At 35.8% G+C, this 25,466-nt stretch overlaps 1 protein-coding gene across 2 annotated transcripts in view; it reads right to left on the bottom strand.

The window, feature by feature from the left end:
* The window catches only part of ATP10D (ATPase phospholipid transporting 10D (putative)), a 108,561-nt gene that overhangs the window by 54,442 nt on the left and 28,653 nt on the right, over positions 1-25,466 (bottom strand). For both annotated transcript variants that reach the window (XM_039468086.2, XM_039468087.2), the window contains exons 4-9: positions 18,437-18,641; positions 16,000-16,085; positions 4,724-4,830; positions 4,308-4,439; positions 3,773-3,900; positions 3,399-3,651 (exon numbers count right to left, since the gene is read on the bottom strand). In XM_039468086.2, the coding sequence (XP_039324020.1) occupies positions 3,399-3,651; positions 3,773-3,900; positions 4,308-4,439; positions 4,724-4,830; positions 16,000-16,085; positions 18,437-18,641 (911 nt within the window). The remainder of the gene's footprint in view (positions 1-3,398; positions 3,652-3,772; positions 3,901-4,307; positions 4,440-4,723; positions 4,831-15,999; positions 16,086-18,436; positions 18,642-25,466) is intronic.

Raw genomic sequence — 25,466 nt, 5'->3', positions numbered from 1 at the left:
TAGTGCAATTGCATGTGTAAGAGGTTGTTTCCAAGCAGCAGTATTCTTCACCAAATTATCTCCTAGGCAACACTTTTGCAGAAAACCCTAAAGGACTGGCCATTAAAACACAGATACACTGTTAAAATAGTTTTCACTTCAGTGAAAATATGTCTCAGTATTAATTTCTAGAGAGAACTGGTCTCCACTAGTGTGTGTGTGTGTGTGTGTGTGTGTGTGTGTGTGTGTATGTGTGAGTGTATGCGTGTGTGTGTGTGTGTGTGTGTACACATGTGCCTAATTTTAAACCACTGCACAACAAAGACCAGAAGCTATGGGTGCATCTATGGTAGAGAAGTGGTCATAGGTAAAGTTAGCACCTCTAGAAATATGGTTCTCAAACAGGTAGCTTATCAATTACAGTTCAGTCAGGATAGCATTTGATTCCCAGTCGCTTGGTATCTTTTCTGCATGAGGAGGCATAAACTAAAAGTACTCACTTGGGAAGGGATATGTATGTTCAGTGACTAGAGTGGAAGGGGTCTAGTATTGGCTCTTTGAAACGTTATGAATATACAATTTTGTGTTATAAATACAAAAAAAATAATGCAATGCTTCTCACTGCATATTTATGAAACATTGCTGCTGCAAGGTACTTCCGAAAAATGGGGATCTATGGTCAAATAATTCAGGAAAGCACCTCACAAATGCACTATGGAGGTTTAGCATAGCATTGTTTATTAATATAGTTCCATTTTATTGAATAACAAATGAGGAAGTCTTAAGAAAAATGGTTATAAAAGTGAAAGCACACTGTAATAACATTTCTTTTTAAAAAACAAAAACGTGTATGTGCACATACATATCTTAAAAACAAAAACATATATGTGTGTGTGTGTGTGTGTGTGTGTGTGTGTGTGTTAAAAAGACCCCAAAAGTGCATTAAAATGCTAACAGTCATCTATTCTGTTTTGTGTAGGTTAGTGATGGCTTTTAAATTTTACTGTAAGATGAAACATAATGCAAAGTGTCATCAAATTCAGTATGATTAGCTGCATTTTACATGGGCATGATGATTGCATAATAAATACTTAACATTTTATCCCTTACACTCACAAGTTACAACTGTTGACTTAAAAATACATGTACCTAGTAGAAAATACAGTATATATTTTAACAATCCCAGGCATGATGGGATGCCTAAGTTCAACACTACCATCAGAAATCATAGTATTCATAATAACTGACAAATTTATATAACAAAGATCTAAAGCTTTTGATAAGAAGAGACGCTGGAAGCACAGTTTAGAGACTGTGGTATGCAGAATTCTAAGATGGCACCGAAGAGTCCTCTCCCTCAGGGTAGATGCACCTTGTGACTATGCTATGATTAAATTAGGCTATGTGGCAAAAGTGGAAGGATTCTGCAGATGTAATTCATCAGCTGACTTTGAGTAATCTAAAAAAGGACTATCCTAGGTGAACGTGATCTCATTAGGTTAGTTCTTTAAAAAGGAGTCAAGGCTCCTCTGATATCAGAAAGATTCAAAATGAGAAATTCTGTTGCTGGCCCTGAAGAAGCAAACTGCTTTGCTGTGGTGAAGCTGTGTGGCAGGAAATATCAGGCAGCCTCTAGGAGCTGCGAATAGTCCCAGGATGACAGCAGCAAGAAAGTGTGGACCTCAGTCCTACAACTTCAGTACAGTGAATTCTGCCAAATATCAGTACGCTAAGCAAGGATCAGATCATCAAGATCACAGTCCCAGCAGACAAATCTATTTCAACCTGGTGAGAGACCCTGAGCAGAGGAGGAACTTATCCTATACCCAGACTCCTGACTTACAGATACTGTGAGACAGCATGTTTGTGTTGGTTTAAGCCATTGTGGTTTGTGGTGATTAATTATGCGGTTATAGAAAACCAATACAGTGATAAACAATGAATCAGAAAAATATTTGTCACATATAGAAGTAAAGGATAATATAACATCAGGGTTGATATCCAAAGCATTTAAGAACTTGTTCTAAATGAGTACACCAATGAACATCAACGCTGGCCACAGTCTAGACTGAGCATACAAGCTGAACATTAACCCTGACCTTAGATTAAAAACTCTCCCACAGATTACCAAGAACAAGGAAAACCCATTTAACAAATAGGGAAATCATTCAATTAATTTACCAAGGAAATTCAAATGACCAGAAACATACAAAATGTTAAAGATTTCATTACTAAGCAGAGACGAATTAAGACAATTAAGTGCTGACCTGACTATAAAAATCACACAGATAAAAAGCTGTAACTTCATTCCATTATGGCTGGGTGTGAAAAACATGCATTATTTTTCTGGGTTATGGGAAGGTAAATTACCATATTTTAGAGGAAAATGTATCTTATAAAAATAATTGAATAAATATATATGTACCAAGATGCATAATGCATGCTGAATTTTATCTATCACAATTTTAATCTTGTTTATCTTCTTGTCATAAATCTATGGTACATGAAATCAGGGACTCATGTCACATATTGGAGCTCAGAAAATGTTTGGTGAATGAATAAGTGATGTTAACTGCAAGCGCTTTTATGTTAGCAAACCAAGTGACCACCATTAAGCATAGCAAACTATGTTTAACCACATATAGTAGAACACCATATTCTTATTTTTAAGTTATATAAACTGACTTAGGAAAAATTCCATAAGACATTGTTGAATAAAAGAAACAATTTACAAAAGTAGTACTATTACATGTTCTAACTCATAAAAAGGAAAATGTGTAAATATATATGTTCACATATAGAGAAATATGCATATTTACCAAATTGTTGATAGTGGTTAACCTTGGGAGAGTAAGGCTTTTAATTTGTTTTGTCCACTACTATGAATTATTTTCATAGGGGCACCTATTTCTTTTATAAATTGAAAAATTAATAAAGTTCAACTCTTTAAAGGAAACTTGGAATTCATAAATTTACTTCTTCAGAGTCAGAAGTTCAGCTCATTTTGCTTAAACTAGGTATTCTTAATCAAGCACCAATGGATACCTAGGGGTCAAACAATGAGACCTGTAATCCCTTTGGAATTATTTCCAAAATATTTTTCAAAGAAATGATTCATAGTTTCATTAGCTTTTCAAAAGTATTTATAGTCCAATATCATTTTCATCCCTCCAATTACCACCTTTTACTCAACTAGTAATTTATTTCAGTTTTAAAGAACCCATGGCAGTAGACTCCTTGACTTTAACCTACTAGCTTTTGAAGGAACAACCATGAAGCTTAAAGCCCACCTGGAAGCATTAAGTACCCAATGCTTAAATAAACTACTTCTGTGTCAGAACTGTCAGACATGCAACACTTAAGTGGTTTCTAAAAAAGACTAATGCTAAGGCTGGCTTTCAGGAAAATCCAACACTCACCATTTTCTTTATGGCAATAATCAAATCCTGCCACACTACACCTTCGAAAAACCATCTTATTCTCAGTGAGGGTTCCCGTCTTATCAGAAAAGAGGTACTGAATCTGTCCCAGATCCTCGGTGATGTTCAGTGCTCGGCACTGAACAGTAGAATCCATTTTCTCATTGTAGAAATCCACATCACTTTGAATGAAATATATTTGTCCAAGCTTCACAATTTCGATGGAAACATAGAGAGAAATGGGAATCAAGACCTAAGAAGATCCAAACAAGTTTTAAAATGTTAAAGTAGGTTAAAGAAAGGATGTGAAGCTGAACATAGCTGGTTAAGCAGCAAAGACATTAACATTCTACCATAAGCTTAATAAAAATTACCTGTAACAAAATGATCATGGTCCAAAACATATAGAATCCTGCCAACAGTGGTGATATGATATGTCCATCAGGCTCGGGGATATTGAAAAAATGCATCTTTTCATACCTGCTCAACCAGATTCCATGACCTTTCAAAACATACACAGACATCAAAAGGATGCTAAATATATAGCATGCAAACAAAAAACTTTATTCCTGAAGGAGAGGGAATGAGAGTATTCATTTTGATTCAACACCAATTGTTTGTTTTTGGAAACAAAATTCAAATTCAAAAGGTTATACACGTTTTTCTGTCTCACTCTTTCTCTTTAAATCACTCTCTAGGTTTCTTCAGTACTGTGGCAAAATATGAATGAATATACTCAACATCAATATTTTACAGGCCAAAGGATGAAAGAGACAAGGAAGTGAGGAAAAACATTACTGACAAATAAAATCCGCCTTACCAAAGTAAAACATTCACAGATACCATTTTGAAATAAAATACTTTAATATCTTGTGAAAAGATGTCAGCAAATAATCAAATTTTACCTACCCACTGCTCCAATTAAGCACATTATGACCAGAAGCAGGACACACCAGAGGACATCTGTGTTTGCTCTTCTTTCTAATTTGCTGCGCTTATATCGTGGCCCACTGTTGTTCAGCATTGCTTTGGTTTCATGGCCTACGAAGGACGGGCAGTATGATGGAAAATGTACAAATTAAAGCCAGGAAGCAAATATCACATTTTAAAAACTCTCTGACAGACAATTTAATAAAGCACAGTTACATGATCTATTTTGTCAGTTTAATCTGTTTCTGTGATCCATTTAGAAAACCAGAGACCAATAATTAAGTTTGTCAAGACAAAATTTCCTTTCTGCCTTGACAGACTGCATTTTTGAGTTGAAAAATGTTAACCTGTAGAAAAGCACAGAGGAGACAATGGAAATTAGAAACATGACCAACCTGCATAAACCACAATGCCCACAACAGCCTCCGTGTTTCTAACGGTGCATCCTCTAAGCAACAAATTTTCTTTACTGAGACCCACACGTTCTTTGCTGGAATGTTCTCTATAAGAAAGACAGCATACAGATTCACTTTTAAATAGCAAAAGTGGGGATATAAAAATAATTTCATGGCCCTTGAGCGCTTTTGACTTGGAGTAAAAACGCATTTCACAGGAAAGGTTTCAAATTTCTGGCCCATTTACTTTGGTTATTTCAGTTACTTGCTTTGTTGTTTGGTTGGTTTTGTTTTTAGACTTTTAGGTTCAGGGATACATGTGCAAGTTTACTACATAGGTAAGTTGTTTGTTGCAGGGCTTCGGTGTTCAGATTTCATTACCCAGGTGATACACATAGTGCCTAAGAGGTAGTTTTTTGATCCTGATGCTCCTCTTACCATCCAGTTTCAATTAGGCTTTCGTGTCTATTATTCTTATCTTTGTGCCTATATGTACTAAATGTTTATTTAGTTCCCACTTATAAGTGAGAACATACAGTATTTGGTTCACTTAGGATAATGGCCTTCAGCCCCATCCACGTTGCTACAAAGGATATGATCTCATTCACTTTTATGGCTGCATAGTATTCCATGGTGTGTATATCGACCACATTTTCTTTACCCAGTCTATTGCTGATGGACATTTAGGATGATTCTGAGTCTTTGCTGTTGTGACTCAGTTACTGCTTTGTGAATCTGGGAAAATGATGGAACAAGTTTCTAACTATTATTGTTTTCAATGGTAGTCATTGTTTGTCAACTTCTATTACTATAAAAAATATTCCAAGCAAGAACCCCACTTTTCTAGTATAAATATACTTAGGATAACTTAGTAATTGATGAGGGAAAAATTTCTGATAAGAGTTTCAAAATTATTTTCAATTTGGATGAAATCAAGAATCATGCTATGCAATGATAATCAGTGGCTGCTAAAATCGATGTTTAAAAGGCTGATGGAAACTTTATAATCACAGGATAAGGCTGGTAACACCAATCTTACAATGGGACAAGGAGACATTGTGGGCCTCGTGATTTATGGGAAAGGAAGTCATGGCCCCACAGGTGCTTAATCAAACCTCTGGTAGGTATTTCAATCTGGGGCCTATGGCTTCAGAGTATCTGTGAAGCCTTTGAAATTGTATTCAATATTTTGTGTGTGTATGTATGTATGTATGTGTATATGCATGTTTGCTATTTTCCAGGGAGAGACTCTGTTTCTTTCATTGGAGTCTAAAAACGTTCCTTGACAGTTTACAGATAATAAGATGGCCAGAGAAATATGTTAAATATTACCACAAGAATGCAGTTGGCCAGATCTAAAACATGGTAAATTCTACATGCAAAATGACCTGCTTTATTCAGAAAATGAATGATGTAGGGGAAAGAAAGGGGGAAGGAGAGGAAGGAGTCAGTTATCTGACTGACTGCCTCCAAGGAGGAGGCAGTTATCTGACTGACTGCCTCCAAGGAGGAGGCAGTCATCTCAACCTAGGATGTGATAAATTCTGTAAGCTCAATGACTCAATTTATTGGGAGAGGAAATTTAGAGACATGTCAATCATAAGCAAAGTATAGATCCTGGTTAGAATAAGACAACTATCAAAAACCATTTTTCAGAAAATTGTAGAAGTTTGAACAAAAGCTTAGTATTAGATGACATTATGGAATGGTTCTTAATTTTTGTTAGGGGTGATAATGCTACTGTGGTTCTGACTTATTTAAGACCTTATCTGGTATAAGTAAAAGTATTTACGGAGAAATGACACAGTGGAGGGGTAGGAAAGGAAGTGGAAGCACAGATGAAACAAAGATGGAAAAACTGTGAAACAGCCAAGGTTGAGTGTCAACACATGGGTGTTCATTATACCTTTCTTTTACTTTCTCATGCTTGAAAATTTCTGTAATAAATAGTTTAAAAATTATTGAAGTAATTATTTGACCAAATTGCTACAGTGACAAAAATACAGAGCAACATCACTGGAATATTTAAATAAACAAGCAAAAAGTAATGGTTTTCACATATTTTGAAAATGTCCTCTTAGTTTCAGCATTAAAATTAAGTTGTTTTCTAAGCAATAAACTTCAATCTGAAAGTTATTGCTTGTTTCTAACATATATAAAAGTTGTCAATATAACTTTGCTATCTGGAATTATAATTAAAATAAAGTAAAAATTATTCAAATAAGGTTTCACACTACAAAGAAGGAGGAAGACGGATTTTTCATTCACTCCCATACTTTGTAAAGCACTTCCTTCTAACAGGTATATGTTTATATTCCTTTACATATGCAGGCTTGTACACAAAGAGATGGTAAAAGCTAGATGCATCCTTGAGTTTAAGCTAATTCAACTTTTCTGTTTTACAGGTGAGGAAATTAAGTCTCAACATTCACACTTCCATATAGCATTCCCAGGTAAGCATCAGCCAGTCCTCAGCAATGTGGCATTTTTTTTAAATCCCTAGAATCTTTATAGGAAAGAATTTAATACATAAACCCATCAATTCCAAAGTTCCTCAGAAAGTATTAAGATTTTTTTCCCCTGAAATCCTTATTTTTCACCATTAAATCACTTTGCAGTATCACTATTAGACCAAAGTTCAGCTTCTATATTGATTGCACTTACTGCAAATTCCAAAAATGTCCTGTATTTTATATGTGTCTGATAATTGGCATTCATAGTATGGAACCTTCAGAGTTATGTATGAGGCACCGGCTGTCACATACAGCTTCCATGAAACATCTATTTACTATGTGCCCAGCACTCCAACCCAGACACTAGAAATAGAAAAACAAACATATGCTGTCTGGATTCCCATGGTCTAAGAGGAGGTAACTGAGGTAGAGACACATAAGTGTAGTCAAAATATGATAGACAGTATGATAGGAATCTGAAATTCAGTATACAGTGTAGTCACAAATAGGGAGGATGTCAGTTCTACCTCAGAGCATGAAGATCAAAGAAGGTGTCATATAGACAGGTAGCTTGAGCATCTCAATTTACGTTTAATTTTTGGAAACAGGTCACAATACAGTAAAAAAAAAAATAAGGAGCTAGTTTAGTGGATCAAAATAATTCTACAGAAAATCACTGTATCTACCTAAGCTGATTCTCTTATTAAATGCTTCCCTGTGAATGGCTGATGGCAGCTCTCAGGATGGACATCAACCGAACAGACAAAGGCCCCTCCAATCACTAGGGAAGGCAGAATCTGAGGATTCTAGGAGGCTGGCCACTTCAGCAGTCAGGACATGATAATCAGCAAGTAAGGCAGCAAATTTCAAAGCAAACTGCTATCAGAGGAGCCCATCACAAACAGGGGAATCAAAGGGCAGGGAAACATGGTACCCAGAACAGTAGGGAAAAGTGACAATTTGGTTGGGCAGAAAGCTAGTAGGGTCTTGGAACTAGGTAAGGGCTCTGAAACAAGACTCAATACCCAGCACAGCAAATGATGCTCGAATGTGTCTCTTAAGAAGAACCATATCCAAAGGACGAAATAAGGCTGACAAAAAGTAGGCACAGGTCCAGTCCCAGATTAATTGATTGACTGATTGATTGATTGACTTTTGAGACAGAGTCTTGCTCTGCTGCCCAGGCTGGAGTGCAGTAGCGTGATCTCAGCTCACTGCACTCTCCACCTCCCAGGTTCAAGCAATTCTCCTGTCTCAGCTGCCTAAGTAGTTGGGACTACAGGCGCATGCCTGGCTAACTTTTTTATATTTTAGTAGAGATAGGACTTCTCCATGTTGCCCAGGCTGGTTGCAAACTCCTGAGCTCAGGCAATCCACTCACCTCAGCCTCCCAGAGTGCTGGAATTACAGGCATGAGCCATTGTGCCCAGTCCAGAAATTTTGAATTACTTGTCAAGTTTACACCAGAGCAAACAGGTCTGAGGTGGTAAGAGCTGGGACTCTCAGACACTAGACAAACTATCAGAATTGGGACACAGAATCAGAATTTGTGTGGCAACAGTGTTCTCATACATTAAAAAAACCCCTACTAATTACAAGCACTTGGCCAGATTCTTTGCAGAGTGCTATGCTCTAGACCACTGAGTGCTAGACTAGAGTTCCTTCCTGTTCCCTCCACCACATAAACCAAATGCATCCTAACAGGGGCAACTCTGAGCTCATTAGGGAGTCGGCAGGCCCAACTATAGAAAGAGGACAGCTGTACAGGCTGCTCCCTAAGACAGATCTGATCCCAGGTCAAAAAAAGGCAGCCCCTGAATCTGACATTTACAAGAGGAAACTTTATTCACAGTCAGCAGCTAGAAGAAATGATCCTTAAAGATGACTCATTCTAAGAAATGGCTTATGAGCATGTTTCTGAGGAGAAAGGGGCAGCTGCCTAACTTTTTTTCATAAAGACCATCTGAAATTTCCATGGAAAGATTTTTCTAATACTAAACCCAATAACTTCAGGATAACTGTTTCATTTTAAGCAATATACACAAGGCCTTTCAGGCTCTGGCCTCTTCATGATCTGCCTTATTGCTCACCTACATTCCAGACATACTTAGCCACACAGAACAATAAAAATACACTGTAGTCTCAGGCCTCTATGCTCTTGCCTATGTTGCTCTCACAGCTTGAAATGCCAGCCATTCTTTTCACTTTATTGTTTGCCTGGCATCTTCTCATTCTTGAAGATTTAATTCCAGCATTATCTCTTAACTAAGACTAAGCCTTTCCCTCTTTCCACTTTATGGCTCCCTCCGTGATCCTACCCTACCAGGTGTCTGTATTCAGTGTTACTTAAATATGCTATTTGAATCCTGAACAGACTAATAATAAGTAATGAAATAGAAACATTAATAAAACACCTACCATCATCACCAACAAAAAGCCCAGGGCCAGATGGATTTATAGTCAAATTTTCTCAGCCGTGCAAAAAAAAAAAAAAAAAAAAAAGAGCTGGTACCCATCTTACAGAAACTATTCCAAAAAGTCAGAGGAGTTAAGTTAGGGGCTCCCTAACTCATTCTATGAAACCAGTATCACCCTGATACCAAAAGCCGGCAAGGAAACAACAACAACCACAAAGAAAACTTCAGGCCAATATCGCTGATGAACACAGATGCAGAAATCCTCAACAAAATATTAGCAAACCAAATCTAACAGCACATCAAAAAGATAATCCATCATGATCACATGGTTTTATCCTAGGGATGCAAGGATAGTTTAACATATACAAATAAATAAACGTGATTCACCATATAAACAGAATTAAAAACAAAAACTAGGCTGGGCGCAGTGGCTTGTGCTTGTAATCCCAGCACTATGGGAGGCCAAGACAGGCAGATCACCTGATGCCAGGAGTTAGAGACGAGGCTGGTCAACATGGTGAAACCTCGTCTCTACTAAAAATACAAAAATTACCCAGGCATGGTGGCAGGTGCCTGTAATCCCAGCTATTCAGGAGGCTGAGGCACAATAATTCCTTGAACCAGTTGGTAGAGGTGGCAGTGAACCGAGATCACACTGCTGCACTCTAGCCTGAGTAATAGAGTGAGACTCTTTCTCAAAATAAATAAATAAATAAAATAAAATAAAATAAAATAAAATAAAATAACAAGGATGACAACAAGAAAACCATATTATCATTTCAATAGATCTAAAAAAAAACCACTCAATAAAATCCAATATCCTTTCATGATAAAAATCCTCAAAAAACTAGGTGTCAAAGGAACATACTTCAAAAATAACAAGAGTCATGTATGACAAATTCACAGCCAATATCATAATGAAAGGGGATAGTTGAAAGCATTCCCCCTAAAAACTGGAACAAGACAAGGATGCCTACTCTCACCACTCCTATTCAACATACTACTGGGAGTCCCAAACAGAGCAATCAGGCAAGAGGAAAAAAAATAAAGGCATTCAAATTGGAAAAGAGGAAGTCAAATTATCTTTGTTCACTGATGACATGTCCTTATACCTACAAAACCCTAAAGATTCCTCTAAAAGACATCTAACAACTTTAGTAAAGTTTCAAAATTCCAAATAAACGCACAAAAATAAGTAGCATTTCTATACACTAACAACATTCAAGCTGACAACTAATTCAAGCACTCAATTTCATTTCTAGCAGCCACATACACACAAAATAAAATACTTAGAAATATATTTAACCAAGGAGGTGAAAGATCTCTACAAGAAGAACTACAAAACACTGATTATAGAAACTGTAAATGACACAAATAAATGGAAAAATATCCCATGCTCATACATTGAAAGAATCAATATTGTTAAAATGTCCATACTGCCCAAAGAAACCTATAGATTCAATGCAATTAATATAAAATATCAACAAAGTTTTTCACAGAATTAGAAGACAACAATTCTACAATCATATGGAACAAAAAAAAAGTCCAAATAGCCAAAACAATCCTGAACAAAAGGAAAAAAGCTGGAGGCACCATATGACCTGACTTTGAACTATACTACAAGGCTATAGTGACCAAAACAGCATGGCATTGCTACAAAAAGATAGACACATGTATCAGTGGAAAAGAATAAAGAACCCAGAATTGAAGCCACATACCTACAACCAACTGATCTTTGACAAAATTGACAAAAATAAGCAATGGGGAAAGGACATCCTATTCAATAAATGGCACTGAGAAAATTTAAACTGAATCCCTACCTCTCATCATCTATTAAAAAAAAATCTCAAAATGGATTAAAGATTCAAATGCAAAACTTGAAACTATGAAAATCTTAGATGAAAACCCAGAAAAAAGTCTTCTGGACATTGGCCTAAGCAAAGAATTTATGACTAAGACTTCAAAAGCAAATACAACATAACCAAAATAGACAAACCAGATTTGATTAAAATAAATAGCTTGTACATAGCAAAAGAAACAATCAACATAGTAAACAGACAACCTACAGAATGGGAAAAAATATTTGCAAACTATGCATCTAATGAACAACTAATATCCAGAATCTATAAGGAACTAAAAGCAACAACTACAAAAGAACCAAATACCATTAAAAAGTAGACAAAGGACATGAACAGATATTTCTCAAAAGAAGACATACAAGTGGCCAACAAGCCTATGAAAAAATGGTATCACAAATCATCAGAGAAATTCCAATTCAAACCACAATGAGATACCATCTCACACTAGTCAGAATGGCTATTGTTAAAAACGTCAAAAAATAACAGATGCTGGCAAGGATACAGAGAAAAAGGGATGCTTATACACTGTTGGTGGGTACGTAAATTAGTACAACTCCTGTGGATAACAGTGTGAAGACCTCTCAATGAACTAAAAATAGAACTACCATGTTGATATCAAAAAGACACCCACACTTATGTGTTTCTTGTCATGCTATTCACAACAGTGAAGTCATGAAATCAACCTAACTGTCCATCAACAGATGATTAAAGATAATGTGATTGATACACACACACACACACACACACACACACACACACACACAGAGCACCATGAACTACTACTCAACCATAAAAAACAATGAAATTATGTCTTTTACAGCAACATGGATGGTGTCTGACATCATTGTCTGAAGTGAAATAACTCAAAACCAGAAAATCAATACTGCATGTTCTCACTCTTAAGTGGGAGCTAAAGAATGGGTATACACACCATGGAATATTACGCAGCCATCAAAAACAATGTTTGTGTCCTTTGTAGGGACATGGGTGAATCTGGAAACCATCATTCTCAGCAAACTGACACAAGAACAGAAAATCAAACACTGCATGTTCTCATTCATAGATGGGTGCTGAACAATGAGAACACATGGACGCAGGGAGGGGAGCATCCCACACTGGGGTCTGTTGGGGGAAAACAGGAGAGGGACAGCAGGGGGTGGGGAGTTGGGAGAGATAATATGGGGAGAAATGCCAGATATAGGTAATGAGGAGGAAGGCAGCAAATCACACTGCCATGTGTGCACCTATGCAACAATCTTGCATGTTCTTCACATGTACCCCAGAACCTAAAATGCAATAAAAAAAAAGAAAAAGCCGGGCGCGGTGGCTCAAGCCTGTAATCCCAGCACTTTGGGAGGCCGAGGCGGGTGGATCACAAGGTCGAGAGATCGAGACCAACCTGGTCGACATGGTGAAACCCCGTCTCTACTAAAAATACAAAAAATTAGCTGGGCATGGTGGCACGTGCCTGTAATCCCAGCTACTCAGGAGGCTGAGGCAGGAGAATTGCCTGAACCCGGGAGGCGGAGGTTGCGGTGAGCCAAGATCGTGCCATTGCACTCCAGCCTGGGTAACAAGAGCGAAACTCCGTCTCAAAAAAAAAAAAAAAAAAAAAAAAGAAAAAAAATTCTATGACAAACTCACAAAATCAGACTTTTTTTCACAATTTTTGAAGATTTCTATAGCTTCTCTACAGCATTTATTGCATGCTTATTTACATAGAAGCTTTTAAAAATGCTTTAAAAAGTTTTAAAAAGATCTTTTACTGGAAAATCAGACAAAATGTATTTCTTAACTGTATCACTTATAATCAAGCTTCAGTAAAGCATACAGTTTGTTTTCCTTAAAAAAAAAAATGGGTATACGTGGACATACAGAGGGAAATAATAGACCCTGGGGACTCCAAAAGAAAGGAGGGTGAGAGGACCATGAGGGTTGAAAAATTACTTATTAGGAAAAATTCACCATTTAGATAGGTACACTAGAAGCCCAAACTTTACCACTGCACAACATATCCATGTAATAAATCTGCACATGTATCACTGAACCTATAAAAATAAAAAAACAAAAAAGACTCTACTACTCTATTCTACATTCCCTTCCATCTTATTGTTACTTTTCTTAGAATGTTAACCAACTTTATTGAGTTGTTTATCCATTTACCTGTTGATGAACATTGGGTTTCTGCCGGTTTTTGGCTATTATAAATAAAGCTGCTATGAACATTGTATACAGGTCATAGAATGAACACATATTTTTATTTTTCTTGGGTAATTGTCTAGGAGTGGGATGGTCATGTTATATAATGAGCATATGCTTAGCTTTTTCCAAAATTTCCAAATCGTTTTCCAAAGTGGCTGCACTATTTTACATTCCCACTAATAGCATCTAAGTGTACAAGTTCCTCTACATCCTTGCCAACACTTGGTACAGTTGACCTTTTTAATTTTAGCAAGTAAAGCTCTGTGGTTTAACCAGCATCTTTTCACAAAATTATTTGCATTTGTATGTCAAATATATCAGTTCAAAGTCTTTTGACCATTTTTAAAGTTGTATTATTTATTACTGAATTTTTATAGGCCTTTATATATTCTGAATATATATGAGACTTACATATTTTAAACATATAAGTCCCATATCAAATACATGGACTGCAAATATTTTCTTCCTCTCTGTGACTTGTCTTTTCATTCCATAAACAGTATCATTTGAGGAGCAAAATTTTAAATTTTAATGAGTTCTTTTATTTATTTTTGTCTTTAATGGATTGTGCTTTTGGTGTTGTATCTAAGAAATCTTTGCATAATACAAAGTAAAAAGGTTTCCACTATGTTTTTTCTGAAAGTTTTTATCATGTAGATTTACAAAGTCTAGGATTCACTTTGAGTTAATTTTTGTAAATGGTGAGCAGTATGGATTAAAGTTCATTTTTGAAAACATAAATACCCTGTTGTTGCAGTACTGTTTGTTGAAAGATAACCAATCTCCATCTATCTGTCTTTGCACCTTTGTTAAAAACCAATTGTCCATTCTGGACTATATAATCTCTTCCACTGATCTGCCTATCTATTTTTACGCCAAAATGACACTGGCTTGATTATTCTACCTCTCTGATAAGTCTTACAATCATGTGGTTTTAGCCTTCTAGCTTTATTCTTTTTTTTTTTTTTCAAAGTTGCCTTAGTTATTCTGCATTTCCACTTAGATTTTAAAATAAGCTTGTCAATTTCTTAAATACCTTATTGAGATTTTGATTGGGATTTCACTGGCTCTAGAGATAAATCTGGGGGAAAACTGATATCCACTTATTTAGTTCTTGAATTTTTTTTTCACTAGTGTTTAGTGGTTTCTAGTGTACAGGTAGTTCATATTATCTGTCAGATTTATACTTAAGCATTCCATTTTTCTGATGCTATAATAAACTGTATTTTTTAAAAATTTCAATATTTGCTCATTGTTAGCATACAGAAATACAATTGATTTTTGTTATCTGGATCTTGTTTTCTACAATATTGCTAAACTCATTATTTCTAGTTGTTTTTCTTTTTTTGAGATTTCATCAGATTTTCTACAAAGAACATGATACCATCTGTGAATAAGAGATAGTTTTACTTCTTTCTTGCTTGATATTTTTCATTTCCTTTTCTTGCCTGACTACATTAGCCAGATCTAGTGTAAGCTTATCTTGTTCCTGATCTTAGAAGAGAAGTTATTTCATGACTAAATATGCTGCTATCTCTAGGTTTTTTCATGGATGCCCTTTATCAGATTAAGTTCCCTTCTACTTCGAGTTTGCAGGAATGGAAGTTAGATTTGTAAAATGTTTTTTCTACACTTATGAGATGACCACCTGGTTTTTCCTTTTTGATTTGTTTAATATGGTTTATTAATATAGTTCTAGTGTGATGAATTACATTGTATTATTTTCTAATGTTGAAGCAATCCTGAGGTTTGAGGGGATAAGTCCCACTGGGTCATGATGCATTATCATTTTCATACATTGTTGGATTTGATTTGCTATAATTTTGTGTAAAATTTTTCCATCTGTGCTCATGTGGGATATTTGTCTTCCATTAAATGTCTTTATATGCTTTTGCTATCGAGGTAATAGTATCAGGATAATTCTCATTTCAAAATATGATTTGGGAACTTTGCTTTTCTCACACTGTGAAGTAGGTCTAATTGTCTTCTCTAAAAATCAGGAAGCTGAGGATCAAAGTGGGTAGATAATTTGGCTCAAGGCCATAGAGCATTTATAGGCTGATGCCTGAAATTAGGTAAGGACCCCAAATTCTAGCTGCCCTTGCAAAGTAGATCTGAATGCCATAAGATGCCTCCAGAATGAATAGTGTGTGTGTGTGTGTGTGTGTGTGTGTGTGTGTGTGTAAATACTTACTAAATAATTAAAATAAGCCAAATTTTTTTGTAGGTGGCTAAAGTTACAACCTTTAGTGATTTAACAAGTACAGAAACACTTTATCAAGTTAAGTACAATTGCAACACACAATTCCACTCACACCTACGAAGGTATGTCATGTATTACTCACAGGAAGCCTCGGAATCTGCTGAGGTCATTGTTTGGGCTTTCACATTCTATCCTACCAGAAAACTTCTCAGGATCAACTTCAGGGTCCTAAAAATATTTTTTGAACCACAAAATAAGAACTCAAGATTAAATCCTTAATATTGAAGTGTTTTATCACTTCACCAATTCTTAAAATAATGCTAAGCCTTTTTTTTTTTTTTGAGACGGAGTTTCGCTCTTGTTACCCAGGCTGGAGTGCAATGGCGTGATCTCGGCTCACCGCAACCTCCGCCTCCTGGGTTCAGGCAATTCTCCTGCCTCAGCCTTCTGAGTAGCTGGGATTACAGGTATGCGCCACCATGCCCAGCTAATTTTTTTGTATTTTTAGTAGAGACGGGGTTTCACCATGTTGACCAGGATGGTCTCGATCTCTTGACTTTGTGATCCACCCACCTTGGCCTCCCAAAGTGCTGGGATTACAGGCTTCAGCCACCGCACCCGGCCGAGCCTTTTTTAAAATAAAGTTTATATCATGAATTTCCCAAAGGAAGGAAAGTAGAGGCATAATTATGTGATCCATAATTGGGATAAGAATGGTCCTAGAGCACTAATAAACATCTGCAGCTAATGGGAATGTCTGAGTCATTTACTGAAATTCACGCAGGACTCTCCAGAAGAGAGTTTCTACTTATAAACACCTTTTTATCAATAAAGCACTAAAAAACTGAACATAGTTTTGTTGTTGGCCTTTAATCACATAAGTAATTTTGAGATTAAATGTATATGTGAACACTTTGAGCATATATGCATTTGATTTCAACCAAATTTTATAAATAACAATTTAAAAATAAACTAAACATCAATATCTATAAAATTTTCTAATGGATTAGACAATTTCAGAATTCTTTATGAAAAGAATGAACAAATAAGCAAAGTGCCTTTATAGGATACAGCTCCTTTAATGCATGGATTTCCCCAAAACAAGCCACGTCGGCCTTATTTCATTACTTTTATTTTCATATCTATTTTGACCAGTAAGATAAATGTTATTGATATTGATAAATATAAGAATATGTATATAATAGGAAACATGAAAAATATGAATATATAATATGATTTATTTTCTAATGAGTAGTATCTATAGAGTTCTTTTGACACACTAAAATCTATTACGCACTTTAAATCTATTAGCTAGTTTCTTCTTCACAAGTCCATGAGGAACGGACTACAGAAATCAGATCTAATTAACAGATGAGGAAAGACAGACACAAAGAGAATCAGTAATTTCCCAAAGTTCTCAAAACAAGAAAGTGTTTAGAGCAGGATTAAAATCTAGGTCACCAGATTCACCCTTAATTGAACCCACAGTATGCTGATTAATATTAGGTTGGTGTAAAAGTAATTGTGCTTTTGCCATTACTTTTAATGACAAATGTGAATTGCTGATTAATACTCAAAGTGGGTATGTAGTGTACAACAGAATGTTAAGTTGTGCAGAATTTTTACCAATGCCTTTGGTACAAGACTACTTACGAAAGTGACAATGATAGTAGTCTAATAGGCATAATAATCACAGAGCATCTAAATGAAGTCCATAGTTAGAGAGGTGGGCCCAATATGACAAGATGAAATTTACCAAAAGATAAAGGTATTAGTAGGCTAAAACACTTTTTTTTTTTTTGGTTTATAAGTGTAAGATGAAGAAATCCTAACTTAATAGTAGTTTGAGTTAAAAAGAAAGAAAAAGATCATTAAATTGTAAATTATTTCATCTCAAGTGCTTTCAGAGAAAGGGGAAGGAAACTGACATTTAGATACTATATATGATGTTTCAATATATATTATTTCATTGAAATCCTACAACAATGCTATAGAGTAGGTACCATCATTTTCATTTTAAGATTAAAAAAACTGAGGCATAAAGTGTTTAAATGACTTGTCCAAAGGCACACAGTAATTAATAGCAGAGCTGTGATTCATTTAAATCTATGTCACTATAACTTCAAGGTTTCTGTTTCCCTCTGCACAATATTAAGAAAGGTCTAAAAGCTATGTAGCATGAGAAGCTACAAAACTCTTAAGCTTTGGTATATAAGTAATTACAGATTTTAGAAACAATGATCAACTAAAAATAAGATATAAAGTGTAAGTTTAAGAAAAATAAATTAGCAAGTTTTTTTTTTTTTCCAAATTGCAAATAATTCTGTCTGGTTCCTTTAATTCCATTCTCAAAAACATGAGTGCCCCACCAAAGTGTGTGAACTCTGAAGTCATTTTATCCTCTTGTCTAGAAAAGAGTACCCTTCTACTCATAGCTGGAAATGAATTATACCTTCTGGGATTCTATTTCATCCTGGTGAAAATGAATTAAAAATCTCTTTATCTGTGATGTGAGAATGAGCTCAGTCATCTTCAGAAAAAAAATGTGAATAAGCCACAACTGAGAACACATGACTTACCTGTTCAGCATATCCCCGAACCACCTGCCTCTGTTTTAAGTTGCTCTCTCCATCAAGACCAGAAGTCTCAATGTGACAGATTCCATCTGGATCAGTGGAAAAGAGTAGTACCATGTCTGCAGGGATTACCTCGTTACAGGAGAGGCGAATAAAGTCCCCAACGGTAACGTCTTTCCAACATTGGTCAATGTATTTCTTCTCTTTCCTATAATTAAAAAAAAAAGTTTTAAAAAAGAATATCAAGCAAAATATACATACAATAGTTTTTTTTTTAAAAAGTTTTTTTAGTACATAAAGTATATATTAAGTATTAGGGTAAATTTTAGTCTATTAAATGCTAAAAAGGGGTGAGGCACAGCAGCTCATGCCTGTAATTCCAGCACTTTGGGAGGCCAAGGTGGGTGGATCACCTGAGGTCAGGAGTTCAAGACCAGCTTGGCCAACATGGTGAAACTCCATCTCTACTACCAATACAAAAATTAGCCAGGCATGGTGGCATGCACCTGCAATCCCAGCTACTCAGGAGACTGAGACAGGAGAATCACTTGAACCCAGGAGGTATGGGCTGCAATGAGCCTAGATCACTCCACTGCACTCTAGCCTGGGTGACAGAGCAAGATTCTGTCTCAAACAAACAAACAAAAACAAACAAAATGCTAAAAGGGAAACTGCAGAATTGGCAACCCCTAAATTCTACAAATGCTTCACCTGAAAATTTAGTTACTGAGCCACTAAAACATATTTTTCAGCTCTTTCTTCCTGTGGGATTTTGAATCATTATGCTGTTTGAGTCTAATTCCGGAATAAAATTACAATCAACATTTGATGGGCTCACTCAGATACAAAGCAATTCCTTCATGCTCCTCTGTGGTCAGGTACGGAGGATCTGAAGGTGCATAAGACACATCATCTGCTCTCAGCATTTCCCATCAGGCAGATAGGATGAGTTATCATTGTGTGTCATAATGCATTTTCCTTAGGGTAGAATGAGGACATTTGTATGGTAGAATGTCATGTGCCATTTGAGCTAGTTAGGTAGCATTTCACATATGATGCCACCAACAAAAGTTAAGAAGCTCTGTCTCATTCCTTCACTGTCTCCCAAATATACATAAAAACTAACATTTGTGGCAAATATCATAAAATCCACTTATTTTATTTCATCAGATTAAATAGAAATGGCACCTTACACCAATACTTTCACAACTTTTGCCATACAGAATAATATCAGATATTCCAAGAAATATTTAGCTTAAAAGACTACCTAAGAAGTACATTTTCAGGACATACCAAATAGGCAAGGTTAAAACCAATTAAAGTAAATCTTTAATTATCTAAAGAGTTTATTGGTCCATGGAGAAAGGCAAATCAACAGTTTATTTTGTCTTTACCAAACTTTTCCTAGTATCTGTGCATATCAGTTTATTCTCCTATAGAGGGAGAGGTAACAGAGAAAAAGATAAAAAAGGTAGGCAGGGGTATTACTTTGACAGTTCAGTCCTCCATGCCATACCTAGGAGTAGGAATTTCATTCCATAAAAAACGGAAAGTACGTAAAGGTTCATACAAAGAAGAATGTGACCCTACTTCTGTTTGCCAACTCCTGAGACAAAGTAATGAATGGATTTTTGGATGGCAGGTTATTTAGGAGTATGGCCAAGAAACCAGTGGTATGTTACTGAAATAATCCATGGGAGGGATGAAGGTGATCAGAATTAAGGCAGTAGCAACACAGAAAGATAAAAGATGAAATCAAGACATATTAGATAACAGAAACAAGTTTTTGGACTTATTACACATAAGGATAACACTATGATCTCTAACGTGTTCAATGTGGTGACGGATGGTGCTGTCATAGGTCTCAGATTTTAGAAGCAACTGGTTCTTTGGAGTAGGACGTGCAGCTGAAGATGCCCCACAGTTTGAGGATCCTGCTCTGGAGATTATGAGTAAAGATATAGATTTGGAAGTCCCAGGTACACAGACAGCCATTGATTGCAAGTAAGGATATTTCTTAGGGAAAGCATTTTCAAGGTGATACAGTAAGGTGAAAGAGGATCTGAGATACATAGTGTCACAGAAATCAAGGAAGAAGGAAATTTTTAAGAGGGAGCCACAATGGCTGAAAGCTACAGAGGAGTCCTGTATATAGTAAAAACCCAAATGCCTATAGTATTTGGCTGTTAGGTAGGGTGGCCTTGGAGAAAGTTGATAATGTAAAATTGTTTATTTGAAGAGTGAAGCAAGTATGATCTCTGTGAATCAGCTAGCATCTTCCAACATTGTAAATGTTCCCGGCTAGTTAAATGCGGCTGTGAGCATTGTTGGGAGATGCAAAACTAAGGCTACATTTCCTTTCCTGATACATAATCAAAACTAGTAAGAGAACTTTCTTCCTGCCCCAGAGTCTAAAGGTCCAAAGGTCCAAATAGAATTTCTTGCATCTCCTTGGTGGTTTGTGCTTGTGTATGACTCTCACTGATCAGGACACAGCACCCACAATCTCTCCTTCAGGAAAATGTCTAGGCCAATTCTGCTTCTTCGTAAGTCCAGTATCAAACAGCTCTACTACATAAGCATTAAGAAAAGTTGGGAATAATACGCACTGAATGATCAACAGAGATTCAACTAGGATGGGAGCTGGTAAGGAAGGAGAGGGAGGGGTAAAAATGAAGGGTTGGGAATGTGGACGCCTACTTCACTTGATATTTAAAGACAGAAAGGGTAGAATTATGAATTAATTATTCTTTTTGGTATTTTCAGTGTGTTTCCTATAAGACATAATTATTTAAAATAAGCAAAAAATGAATTATCATTGGACACAACATCAGCTAAGATTTATTAGATGCTTTATATATATATCAATTCATTTAATTTTTGAATCAATGTTGTGGTTGGTTTTACAACCAGTTTTAACAACTAGAAAAAAAAAATGCCCTTGACAAGTTAAGTAACTTGCTCAGTGTTACATGGCTAAGCGGTCCTGTAATTTGAAACAAGGCAGGTATATCCAGAGTCTACTCTCTTAAATACTAGCATTTACTGCCAAGTGCAGTCCCTTCTAATAACCACCAAATAAAATGTGGTTTACCTGTATATTTTAAAATAAATGTAAGGAATTTACTTTAAAATGTTTGTTTTGTATAATGTCTTATATAAGGTTAATTATCTTAGATGGCTACTGAAGGTCTCATTTCACAAATCATGAAATTCTATGGATTTATGAGATAATCCTAAAAGCTAACATTAGCTAATATTTTGAAACTTCTAACATCAATAACGTGGTGATTTTTAAAGGTCAGAAAATAATGCACATTCCTTGAAGGCAGACATTGTACCTAATTTAAGTTTAAATCCTCCAAGTCTCTCAGTGCTTATCACATAGCAGGCACTCAGATTTGCTGAATGATTAATAGCCTTATTTTCAAGACACTTCTATTACGTTAAAACAGATTTTAAAACCTTACAAGTGGCACCTATTTTAAAGGCAATCTTAAGAAAGTCAGGTTTTCTGTAATAGTTCATTCTAACTTAATTGGAGGTATAACAGAGTTTAAATGAATAATTTCTAAACTAGTGTTTGTTATTCCAAATGATACTTTTCTATAGAAAATTAAGCACCTATCATCGTTGGGCATTTGGGTTGGTTCCAGGTCTTTGCTATTGTAAACAGTGCTGCAATGAACATTCGTGTGCATGTGTCCTTGTAGTAGAATGATTTATAATCCTTTGGATATATGCCCAGTAATGGGATTGCTGGGGAGCACTACACACTGGGGTCCGTTGGGGGGAAATGGGGGAGGGGCGAGGGGGTGGGGAGGTGGGAAGAGATAGCATGGGGAGAAATGACAGATACAGGTGAGGGGACGGAAGGCAGCAAACCACACTGCCAAGTGTCTACCTATGCAACAATCTTGCATGTTCATCACATGTACCCCAAAACCTAAAATGCAATAAAAAAAAAAAATAAAAAAAAAAGAAAAGGAAACAGAAAAAAAAAAAGAAAATTAAGCACCTTGTGAAAGACCACATATTACAAATAAGAACCAAATTTTCTGCTTATAAATGTCAATATGCTTCTTCCAAAAACTTGCTAAATAGCCCCCATAATTTCACCCTAACTTTGTGGAGAAATAATTTGTTTCTAAGTTGATTTCTTTGTATTTTATAGGAATTTACATTAGCATATTTAAATCAACAAGGCATGGTTTTATATCCCATCTTTATTTCTTTATAACCTTGTAATAATTGTGCCAGAAATAATCTGGGGGGAAAACATAAGCATTATTTCTTCTACAATACCAAACAAAATCAAATTATATAATATATAGATTAAAATGCATAAAATTACCTGAGCCTTTTATGAAATACAAACATAAAGGAACATCTTAAAATGGATATTAAATAAATGACTATAATACTACATCTCATTTTTAAGTTTATATGAAAATCATCTAAAATAGATCTGGATTATATCTAAAAGGACACTTGAGAAAAAAGTTATACCAGGTCTTCTATCAGGTAATTTTAATATTTTAAAAATCGTGCAGTGTTTTAAGGAGTTCTCAAATGTTAATTAAATGACTTGATGTGACAAACATAAACTCTAGCAAATAATCATTATTAACCTATAGTAATAATCATAATGGCTTTTACTTAGCACTTGGAAAAGACTAGGTGCTATGAAGTAAGTTTTCTTATTACACTCATAATGAAGGAAACTGGGTGTTTAGCTGGTTTTTGTAATTTGCCCAAGGTTACACAGCTAAGTGGGAGAATCAGATTAAACGTTTCAGAACAATCCAGAAAAGCAAACAAACACACATTGCCAACTCAAAATTAGCAATTAAAATCTGCAATTATTTTATTTATCTGAGACAGGGTCTTGCTCTGTTGACTAGGCTGAAGTGTAGTGGCACAATCTTAACTCACTGCAACCTCTGCCTCACAGGCTCGGGCGATCCTCCCACCCCATCCTCCCAAGTATCTGGGACTGTAGGCACACATCACCATGCCTGGTTGATTTTTGTTGTTGTTGTTTTTTTTTTTTTTTTTGTAGAGACAGGATTTAGCCATGTTGCCCAGGCTAGTCTCAAACTCCTGAACTCACTCAATTCACCCACCTCAGGTTCCCAAAGTGCTGTGATTACAGGTGTGAGCCATTGCATCTGTCCTGCAATTATTTATATATTTGAATTTGTATTCAAAAATATATATAAGAAGCATTCTTTCTACTCACTAAATTTGGCATTCACTGGTTAATCTTAAAAGTGGCCAAATTCTGGACTTTGTTCATCATATAATCATTGTAAAATAATGTTTCTTATAGCTATTTTTGGAGATCAGTGACTGTACAGACATTTTAGTTCTCTATCCCTGGTATATAATAAGCATTCAAATGTTTCTAAATTATTAATAGAACTATTTTAGTAAAATACTCTATGACTTTAAATGAAAACTATGGACTTATACCATTATTTCATTTTAAAATACAACACATATGTTTTTCTGGTTCCCTTTAGATGGGACATGAGTAGAACAGAAAAAAATAGAATGAATTTCTCATTTTCCAAGAAATCCCAAATCACCTTACAAACAATAGACAAAGTTCTGTTCCTTGTTAGATCCTTGATAGACCATTAAAACAAACATTGTGAAAGTCACTGAAGAATTCTAATAATGAACAAAATTTGAATTCTGCAGCTTTCAGATTAAATATCACCTCTTCAGAGAAGACTTTCCTAACGTTTTCCTCTTTGGATCATGATTGAAGGCAAGTTATATTTGTCTATACTGTTTACTAAGTGTAAACTTACATCTAAGAATAAAAACCCAGGAGCTGCAAATAATATATACCACAGTTTAAAAATCACATAAACTGAGTTTATTCTTGGCTACGTAGACTCTCTTGTTTATTAATTAAAGTCTAGTAATTAAAGTCTCTAACACAGCAAATATGCCCCTAAAAAGACCTCCTCCTATGAATGCTCTCTGTTGTTGCTGTGATGGGATGCATCTAGTTTTGGGCACACAAAAAAAGAATATTCTCCTCCATTTCTTTTTTTTTTTTTTTTTGAGATGGAGTCTCACTCCATCACCCAGGCTGGAGTGCAGTGATGCCATCTCTACTTACTGCAACCTCCACTTCCCGTATTCAAGCAATTCTTCTGCCTCAGCCTCCCAAGTAGCTGGGATTACTGGCACCTGCCACCATGTCCAGCTAATTTTTGTATTCTTTAGCAGAGACAGGGTTTCACTATGTTGACCAGGCTGGTCTCAAACTCCTGACCTCAAGTGATCTTCCCACCTTGGCCTCCCAAAGTGCTGGGATTACAGGCTTCACCTACGTTTTTCACAATCCTTTTCCTCTGTAGGTAGTTGGTGCCCATCTTTTTTTATACATCCCATCTTGTTTTTCACAGCCATTCACATTCGTTTTTAATTTCCGTATCTCATCCTCTTCTTAATCCTAAATTATAACATCTATGGTTAAAAATTATGTGCTTGCTTTTCTTCTTATGGTTTGAAGTTTAATTCTTTTTTTTTTTTTTTTTTTTTGAGACAGAGTCTTGCTCTGTCCCCAGGCTGGTGTGCAATGGAGTGATCTCAGCTCACAGCAACATCTACCTCCTGGGTTCTAGGTATTCTCCTGCCTCAGCCTCCTGAGTAGCTGGGGTTACAGGAGCCAGCCACCACATCCAGGTAATTTTTGTATTTTTAGCAGAGATGGGGTTTCACTATGTTGGTCAGGCTGGTCTCAAACTCCTGACCAGGTGATCCACCCACCTCGACCTCCGAAAGTGTTGAGATTACAGGTGTGAGTCACCACGCCTGGCTCTGAAGTTTAATTCTTTTAATTCCACTTATGCATGAGTTATAGAAGCTTTTACTTTGTCAGCTCCTGAGTTTACAATGGCTTAATACATTTTTGTTTTCCTCTGACACTTGAATTAAATTCACCATAGGACTTTATGAAATATTCGTTAAACAATAGCAACAACAACAACAACAACACAAAAGAATCTGGTCA

This window comes from Saimiri boliviensis, chromosome 3 (assembly GCF_048565385.1).
Source record: "Saimiri boliviensis isolate mSaiBol1 chromosome 3, mSaiBol1.pri, whole genome shotgun sequence".
In the NCBI taxonomy this organism is placed as follows: Eukaryota; Metazoa; Chordata; class Mammalia; order Primates; family Cebidae; genus Saimiri; species Saimiri boliviensis.
Note: the sequence above shows the minus strand (reverse complement) of the source record. Positions and strands in the feature narration are given on the sequence as shown.